This window comes from Leptinotarsa decemlineata, unplaced genomic scaffold (genome assembly GCF_025532065.1).
Source record: "Leptinotarsa decemlineata unplaced genomic scaffold, Ldec_3_MD MMD2_tig00026354_RagTag_RagTag, whole genome shotgun sequence".
Taxonomy (NCBI): domain Eukaryota; kingdom Metazoa; phylum Arthropoda; class Insecta; order Coleoptera; family Chrysomelidae; genus Leptinotarsa; species Leptinotarsa decemlineata.
The window spans coordinates 8,333,816-8,343,223 of record NW_027412702.1 but is presented as its reverse complement, the minus strand read 5'-3'; the positions used below and the strand labels follow the sequence as shown (position 1 = coordinate 8,343,223).

Here is a 9,408-nt window from a genome sequence, read left to right as displayed (position 1 = left end):
TTGTGCAGGATATAAGGTTTCCCAATTTCCGTTTTTGATCTACTTGAATGTACTTTGAAATATTCTCGTGCGGTAATTATGAATGGAATTAATTTGAGTGAGTTTGAAACTACTGTATTTTTCATTTATACTGGGTCAGGTGAATGAAAGGACAAATTGCCGTTTTATAAAGTGAAGCCAAATTAAATTACCTTTTCGGTTTATATACTGTAATGAATCTGAAGCCGGCCCTGACCGATGTCCTAGTCAGCAAACGCATGTCTGATCGCGAACCAGCGGGAAAGGTGGGGATGGGTCCCGAATTCCGCAGAGAAATCCGGAACGTTCGTTGACGATATAAAAAGGTCGCTCTCCGTCCCGAGGAGTGACCCCGAAGAGGCACGAGCCTATAGCAGGGTCATAACAAATACACCAAACAAATTGTAAAATACTAACCAAAATATGTGAATATACGTGTACTACTACTCCCGAGGAGTAGTCTGTACTTAGAAAGTAGGTGGTGTTTTAGCAGACTGTATATAATAAGGTTACTGATATATTAGAAATAATTTCACTGTATTGTACTTTTTCATGACCTACCTTGGTGAGTTGAGCATATAGATGCGCCGGCAGATTTTTAGACACTGGTTGGTAGAGAGGCGATAAGTTTCTCGTTTCGTGGTACCACACACGCACGCCCGATACTCGAAGGTACTCGTGTCAATATAAATACATACAGTGTGATACAAAATAAATGAGTTTAAATGAGAATGGAACAGAAAGCGAATCGTGCGTTTAAGGAAAGGAATCCAATTGTGAAGATAAATTAAGCGTTAGTTACTAAGTGTTGTATATAAATTAGTTGTGATAGTGAAATATTGTTAAAAATAAATTTGATTAAGACAGTTAATTCTTTAATTCGTTACAATACATTTTTCCTTGCTGCTGAGTGTAGAAATTCATAAATACATTAGATATATTATGCACTAAAAGGTTAGGTTGTTCCAGTGAGGTGCGTTTTCATCACTTTGTCCACCTATTTCAGATGCATAAATTAATGATCATGTTTAAAGATTCATTGACAGTACAGTAAATACATAGTGTTATTAATACAGGGAACAAAATTGTTGGAATGATGAAGTCGGTGACATGAGAAGATTGAAAAAAAAATGCAATGAGGAAACAGATAAGTCAGACGTTTCCAAGTAGCAAAATAGTCAACGAGAAAAAGAACTCTATCTAGCCGTACAAATGCAGACTGCCGTCGTTCTTTGCCCATTACATTATTACTAGAGTCAGTGATCGGTGCAAGAGCACCGAAGCTATTGGAGAAAATCTCCACCTTATAAAAAAAAAATTAGAAATTTTATATTTATTTGAAATAACAGATCAGAATTACATCTCTTACGAAACTGTTTCCTAGTTTAATGTTGTATTTCGCCAAGTAATACATGATATCTGCAACCTTTTTACCATCTTTTGATTTTCCAGAACCACTTTTCTCCGTAAATTTTTCCTTCTTTTTCTTGTTGTCCCTTTCCGTTAATTCCTTTTTTCTCTTCAGTAATGCTTCGGGAGTACCGAAACAAAATTTTACGACTTTTTCGGAATTTCCTGGTAGTTGTACTTGATTGTTTTCAATATTCAAAATATCAAAGAACGATTCTCCTGATTATGAGTTTTGTAACGAAGTCGTTAGAAACAGAACGAGAGAAAATTGATTATTTACCTTACCTTTTCTAGTTTTGAAACGGTCTTTAATCGAGGTTTCTTCTATGATAGTCAATTTGTCAAAAAATTTCGGAAGTGGAAGTGATTTTTTTGTCCTTTCATCTGGTACCTTGGTCTTTTCAGGTGTTTTCGATTTCTGTTTAGTATTAGATTTTTGAGTAAGGGTTGAAGATTTATCATCTCTTCCAATTGACTCTGTAATCATGGTACCCTCAAGTTCCAATACTTTTTCAAAGTGTATTGTTACAACAGCACAGCATTTATTCAAAATCTGAAACAGATATCAGAGATAAAATCTTTCCATATTTGAGTGGACGCATATTACTTCCAAATCACATTCTGCTACCTTATTACTTTTCGTGTCCAGTCTGTAAACCAGAACATTTGGTTTGAATTCTAAATCAGGTAATATGCCGGTCCCCTCAAGAATTAATGGCAATATAGTTTCACCTGAAGAAATTTCAAAATATTCTTCGACCTGTAAATGGATGCAAGGTTTATTTTACAATAAGTGTTACATTTAATTATAGGAGATGTTTCTGGTAGAAAATTACCCGAATTTATTGTTTATGATTTTTCCAACTAAGAAAGGAAATATAAATATAAGTAGTAACATATTCATTCATTTAGGAGCATTTCAGTGAGAGTTCAATTTATATGTTGCCAAAACGTATATAGTATATAATATTACGTATATATACGATGTATAGTATTATGAGAAAAATCAATAGAAAAACCAAGATGTTTCTGACTCCGGTTAGTTTTGGTTTTGAAATTGCTTTTGGTTTTAACAGTTTTTTTAATGAAAATACTTTGAATGACAAGACGTGATTTTTATGTTTGACAAGTATTCAAATTCTGTTTATTTTTGCCAAGTAGTCAGAAAATCTCTAATAAGTTAATAGTACATGAGCAAAATGAATAAAACAAACATTTCAAATAGATAATCCGTAGGAACACTCCCTTCTGGTGAAGAGCTCCTGTTCTTCAGCTAATAAATTATAATCCGTAAGAATACTTCTTCCTGGTGAAGAACTCCTGTTCTTTAACTATGTGGTTCGTCAAAGAGGGCAAATGTATTAAATTTACCTCCAGGACCGATTGATTATTAACTCAACAGAGGCAATCCTTAACAGTTTTTTAGTCTTCTGGGAATGGTTGACATGATGATTAACTTGCTCTTCCACCTCAACTGAATTATCTTCCAATACTTTATGCAAAAGGGGGTTATGTTTGAAAACACAACCATCGATTTTACAATTTTTCTTACTTCGGCAAAATTTTGTGAGATGTGACGATCCAAAACAAGTAAAACACACTTTATTTTCTCTTCCACTCACAACGTTTTTCATTATCAAGTTTCTTGAAAAATTTTCATGTTTCAACTTTATTTCTATCTTTTTTGCAATATTTACATTTATAAACTATTTTTTCTTGTTGACTCGTATTAAAAACGTACTTCTTCTATCTGTCCTGTTCCTGTTCTGGTCCAACAACGCATCTAACTGCTTCACTAGTTTCACTTTCATATGGAAAATTCTGTGATGGTAACTGAATTCTTACATTTTTTCAATTGTAAAACTTTTCTACCCCATTCCATACGTAAATTGGGGCTAAGTTTTTTAACAATGTCATTTAAGAGTTGTGGATTAGACAAGTAATCGTAGCAGTCCATACGTAAATTGGGGCTAAGTTTTTTAACAATGTCATTTAAGAGTTGAGGATTGGACAAGTAATCGTAGCAGTCCAAACTCTAATGAATTAATAGTACATGAGCAAAATAAATAAAACAAACATTTCAGATAAATAATCCGTAGGAACAAACATGAATAATGAGAAAGGTAGATACACTATAAAAAAGCTACTGTGATAGCAAAACATGTGATATATTTTTGAAAATAAAGTTTGTCAAGATCAAATCGTATGATGTAGTTTATGAAATTACTATGGACCTTCATCAAGTAACGGCCGAATCAATCAGAAAAAAAGTAGATAGAAGATTTGTTTGGTGTCCCAAAAAATCAGTACCATTTTTAAGAAATTGATGGGACTTGACCGAGGCCTTGATCTGCCTACTCCCTCGTGACGAGTTCACTCTGAGGTCTCAATCTGTCTCCTCTTTAGAAGTGTTCATTGCTTGCTAGTGTTTTTTGTGTTCTCGAAATTGATGTTGTGTCCTGTCGCCAATAAGTGTTGGAAGAGAGAAGACATAGTGACTTTTCTCTTCACTGCTAATTTGTGTTCATCTTTGCGTATGTTGATTCGCCTGTTGGTCTGGCCGATGTAAGTCTCGTCGCAGTCTTGACATGGCACTTCGTAAACTCCTTGAGACTTCAGTGGTATCCAGTGATCCCGAGTTATCGGAGATTAACTCAGGATGTATATACCTCTGAAGAATCTAGCTACTCGCGGCAGCGAAACGTCAGGAAAAAATTCCAAAAATCGACCGCCTTCAAACCCGAAAAATAGTGACACTGAAAACCTCGGCCGCGAAAGCCTTAACCATTTTGTTAATTAACCTATTAGTGGTGAATTGGCGCAGTGGTAGTGCGCCCTATTCACGACAGGAAGGTCGTGAGTTCGATCCCAACCTCGACCAGATATTTTTCTCGAGAGAATTTATCTAGTTGAAGTTGGGATGATTCTGCAACGTTATATGGTTGACGGACTCAATAGTCATGGTGCTCCCTAGGTGGCTCGGGAGTTATTGACATTGCCTACCCAGGACACGAGGCTAATGACCAATGTAGTCGATGCCGATGACAGCAAGAAAAAAAATTGACTTATTATCGATAATTCTGTGACTTCCTTCAAGCAGAGTGTACGTCACTGTCATAAAATTCAGATTGACATTTACTCTTTTTTATTTCCATTGTAATATTTAAAAATGACCGAAAAATCTTTTAAAACACGCGCTCCTTTTGGAACTGCTACAAAACGTTTCAACAAGCTTGGTTTTCATCCCGAATTAGATGCGTCTGGGGCTATGAAGAAACAAATTACGAAAGTAGGACCTGGTAGTTACGATCCACAGTATCCCCATTGCAAATCAAAGAAAGGAATTTGGTGAATATCAGATTTTCCTCATTTGAAAGGCAGAGGCATTCATGAAAATCCGCGTTTTTTGTTTTAGCTGGAAAACGAAATTAGAAACTGAGCTAGTTTCAAAGTTTTTGGATTATAGAAATGCAAAAATTCTTTATGAGCGAGAGCTTGATAAAACTTTAAGAGGGCCCGGCTCAAATGATGTCAATGAAAATTTGTACAGAAGGCAAGATTCCTCTGTACTGGCAAATATAGGTTTCGGAACTGGAGAAAGATTCAAGGACAGCGATATCGACCATATCCCAGCACCTAGTGAAAATAATAAAGCGATGGCGTTCTTTTTCTTTATGTTTTTTATTTTCAGATACCTATTTTCGAAAGATACAAAATACATCAACAGTTCTTCACAAGAATTTTTCCAATCTTCCAACATTTGAAAGGGATGGATTTTCTGATAGGTTCAAATCCAACGCACCAAAATATACTTTGGCACCGAATTGGTATCATCCCCAAGATGGTAAAGGTATGAAAATGTTCATTCGAATTTACAAAATAAAATATTTTTTGAGAGAGATTAGCTTTTGGGAAGAAATCTACTTGGGTTTTTACTTCTCCATCATTATACAAAAAATATGGCAAACTCCTGAATGAAAGAAGATTTTACACAGAAATTTTTCTAGATACAAACTGGAAGAGAAATTGTCTTCATCTTCTCATCAACATGTTTCAGGATAACTTTGAGAGATGAAAATACCCATTTCTTGCATAAAGAGATACTTATGAACTTATTACAATGATGATTCTTAAAATCATCCATACGGTCAGTTAATTCGATTCCAGTCCTAGAAATTTTGTTAATAGTGTGTACGAAGTCAATTCAAATGGCATAAAAACTGAATAGTTACCGAACGTCGGCAGTTTCTTTATATGGCATAAGCGGCGTGGAAATTCACACGAGGCCTAATCATTATTTTTATGTGGGAGGTTTCTTATGGTATTAACTAGTAAGTTTATCAGATCTGGTACATTACTCTTTTATTTAGCTGTTCGGATTGACTTCGTATAGACTATAAATTGTAATGGGGATATTCGAGTTTCATCTTGGATTAGAAAATTGTTTTTTATTTTTATATTTCGTTTTGAATCGCAGGGATTGATGCAAAATCACAGAGAGTTGTTTCACTGAGGGGTCCATATGATTTATTTACTGGTCCCAGGGATGAATCTACGATAAAAAATCACTTTGGTGTGTCAAATACAAAAGTTCCAGATTACTTTTTCGTCGAAAAAAGTACTGTTGACGTGCTTTTACACCACCCATCCAAATCAAAGTAAAATTCATGATTGTGAACGCCTACCGGGTGACAATAAATGTATGTTACGTTTTAGAACTGGAAAATTCCAGCAAGGCGCCCGATTCACCAAAAAACCTACAGTAAGACACATGCTAAATGATCTCAGCTTATGCTACAGGAATCCAAGAGATCCAGGGCCGGCTCATTATGATCTTTCAGCTCTGACCAGGTATTGTTAAAAACTCATATAATATATATATATATATATATATATATATATATATATATATATATATATATATATATATTTTAATGGAAACACCCCCCTAAAATTTTAAGTTGTAAACCGATTTTAATATTTTTTTTTTCGAAATGTCAAGTACTAAAAGGTCTACCTTGGGACAAAATTTGAAATGTTTATTAAAGTTTCAGGGCATAACTACGATATTTTTTCTCACTACGCCACTGGATTCAGAGTGCCTCTAAACAGGTGTGACCAAAATTTCATGAAAAAATATTCATTATTAACAAAGTTATGACAACTCAAAAATTCGAAAACTCACACAGCCAACAGTTATAAAAAAAACCCTATATCAACAGATATAGCCACTAGAATATTTTTTTTATGATTTCAACAATAAAGTGCCGCCAGATGAAAAAAAAAACAAATAGCGTAAATATTTTTAATGAAAATAACGGAATTACATTCAAGTTTTCACGCAAATTAACTAAAACTAACAATGGCAATGGCTTAACGAACATTTTCCAAACCGATGGATAGGCCGTGGTAGTCCGTTTATAGAGTGGCTACCCAGATCTCCAGACCTCACAGTTTTGGATTTTTTTCTCTGGGGACTTCTCACACAAAAGGTTTACAAAAACCGCTCAAGAGATAGAAATGAACTTTGTGCAAGAATTCGACAGGTATGTGCAGATATTAGCCCTCAAGAATTAAGGAACGTAAATCAGAAACATTCGTAAGCGCTACGACACATGTATCGAAATACGTGGTGGATTAGTAGAGGCTACTAGAATATGAGTTAGAATTAATTGTTGCACTGAATCGAAACATTTCAATAATTAGTTATTAGTAACGTTTATTAAAATTTTTTGCTTCATTGTTAGTTGAATTGTGTGAATGTAATTCCGTTATTTTCATTAAAAATATTTACGCTATTTGTTTTTTTTTTCCATCTGGCGGCACTTTATTGTTGAAATCATAAAAAAAATGATATATTGTGACTGTTAACTGTGTGTTTTCGAATTTTTGAGTTGTCATAACTTTGTTAATAATGAATGAATATTTTTTCTTGAAATTTTTGTCACACCTATTTAGAGGCACTCTGAATCCAGTGGCGTAGTGATTTTTTCAATAAAAAAAAATCGCTAATAAAAAATCCCGATTTTCGACTAAGAAAAAATATCGTAGTATGCCCTGAAACTTCAATAAACATTTCAAATTTTGTCCCAAGGTAGACCTTTTAGTACTTGACATTTAAAAAAAATATTTAAATCGATTTACATCTTCAAATTTTAGAGGGGTGTTTCCATTAAAAATGGGTCACACTGTATATACATTATTTTCTGAAAAGTTCACTGTTTTAGCTTTTAGCTCATTAATTCGTTTTCAGTGTTTATGATAAAAGTCGAAGAGTTGCATATATATTCAGGTAGGTACTTCCTAATCAGGTTAGGTGGAAGAGCAATTGAATGATAACTTGTCATCATGTGAATTGAACTTTGCCTTTTATCTTCATATAATAAATAAACCGTACCTGATTATTTGCTTTAAATGAATTAGAAGATAATTAAGACGATATTATTATTATTATTATTAACAATTTGCTTACACCAAGCTTTGGGTCTCTCCAAATCTAAGGAGTACGAGTATACCGAATACCGTGTACCAAGAGATCCAGTCTATCCCGAATTTTATATCTATAGCATGCGTGTACTCTTCCACCAGCCTCAAGGACTGTTATACAATCGAATATTTCGGAGCGCAACTTTTAATTAAGATAGTGATATGCAATAAAAAAGAGACTAAGGAAGTCATCCTGAAATACATCCCTTCTGAAATTGACCCGCTCTGTTTGGACCATATGTTATGGTGTAGCGAGTCCGCCAGAGTGGAATATTTTGTCTGATACCGCAAGGCATATGACCTAATGTAAGATGATATCATACGATGTTGTAGCAAATGCCTTGTATACTCGATCCAGGCCATAAAGAGGTTAACGCTTAAACTTCTCTCTTCGACCCTCTCTGCTGATATCTGTTCGAATACTCGGTCAACTGAATCACGAACTTAAGTATGTTATCGGTCTGGCAAATCTTTATTTCTGGGGATAAGAACGGTCCCCCTCTTTACAGACTAATCCGGAATCGGGTGCTCTCCGTCCGGTGATGAGCTGAAAACTCTGCCCAGATGGCAGGAATTGACAAATCTTCGCTTCTGGGGATAAGTACAATCGCCCCCGCCCCCTATACAGATCAATTCAGAATCGGCTACTCTCCGTCCAGTTATGAGCTGAAAACTCTACCTAGATGGTGGTAAGTCCTTGATAGTTTTTTCCACCAATAAGTGTTCAGTCCATCTAGGTGTAGAGCAGCAGAGACTTGGAATCCCTCTGCTGAAAGCAGAGTACTAGGGCTTAACCAGTTGTCTAAGTTGAGTGGCTGTGGGTGTTTTTCCAGAAGGATTATCCACAAAACACGGAGGCTCTTGGAATAAGCGATAAGGTTTCTCGCGGAACTGAAGGTTTTCCGCGGGACTCACTAGTGACTTTTTAGCGGTCACTAGCATTCGTATCCTATGAAGGCAGTGCTGCTTGGTGGTCAGCAGCACACCTTGACTCAAAATGCGGTGGATTCGTCGTAATTTGGCAGATATCAGCTGCACTATGGGCTGGAAAGGCCTGTTTGCCTCCCTGTAAACCATCACACATTGGACGCGTGTTGTCTCGCCAACTTGATCTTAGCCTCTATCTTATGTATCAGCTGAATATATCAAAGGAACAAATTATTTCCTAGAGGGATCTTTAAGATTGAACGATGCAATTCATTTCAATTTATATATCTGCTAATATTACCAAATATTTTCAACTTGATTTTTTGCAGTATTCAGCGAAAACGAGAAAATATGTATGCCTTCAACACATCGAAAGAAAGTGCCCGGCCACCTCCAAATTGGACAATTTCACCTGGGCCTGGTAGATATACGCCAAAGGCCCCAAGATGCATGAAACTCAAAAGACCTTCTTGGGTGTTTTTGTCAAAAATTCAAAGGCGAATTTACGACCTTGTTGAGTATAATATTTATTAAAATGTTGAAACAGTGTGTGTATATTCATTCAAA

General features: G+C 35.4%; 2 protein-coding genes across 4 annotated transcripts in view; one reads left to right on the top strand and one right to left on the bottom strand.

Moving 5' to 3' along the window:
- Positions 1–1,336: 1,336 nt before the first annotated feature.
- LOC111507668 (uncharacterized) overlaps positions 1,337–9,408 on the bottom strand; it is a 47,512-nt gene continuing 39,440 nt past the window's right edge. For all 3 annotated transcript variants that reach the window (XM_074184482.1, XM_023163010.2, XM_074184483.1), the window contains 3 exons: positions 2,036–2,188; positions 1,714–1,981; positions 1,337–1,647 (listed from right to left, as the gene is read on the bottom strand). In XM_074184482.1, the coding sequence (XP_074040583.1) occupies positions 1,352–1,647; positions 1,714–1,981; positions 2,036–2,188 (717 nt within the window). In that variant the 3' untranslated portion in view covers positions 1,337–1,351. The remainder of the gene's footprint in view (positions 1,648–1,713; positions 1,982–2,035; positions 2,189–9,408) is intronic.
- LOC111507672 (ciliary microtubule-associated protein 2) lies at positions 4,524–9,388 on the top strand. Its single transcript, XM_023163018.2, has 6 exons — positions 4,524–4,776; positions 4,844–5,067; positions 5,120–5,278; positions 5,906–6,086; positions 6,145–6,279; positions 9,171–9,388. The coding sequence occupies exons 1-6, from the start codon at positions 4,598–4,600 to the stop codon at positions 9,373–9,375; spliced, it is 1,083 nt and encodes a 360-aa protein (XP_023018786.2). The 5' UTR covers positions 4,524–4,597; the 3' UTR covers positions 9,376–9,388.

Excerpts from the sequence above, each read along its gene's own strand:
- LOC111507672 (XM_023163018.2), top strand. The coding sequence starts at position 4,598 with ATGACCGAAAAATCTTTTAAAACACGCGCTCCTTTTGGAACTGCTACA. Across the intron at positions 5,068-5,119 it reads CGACCATATCCCAGCACCTA|ATACCTATTTTCGAAAGATA; the intron begins GTGAAAATAATA and ends TTTTATTTTCAG. Across the intron at positions 6,087-6,144 it reads CACCACCCATCCAAATCAAA|AACTGGAAAATTCCAGCAAG; the intron begins GTAAAATTCATG and ends GTTACGTTTTAG.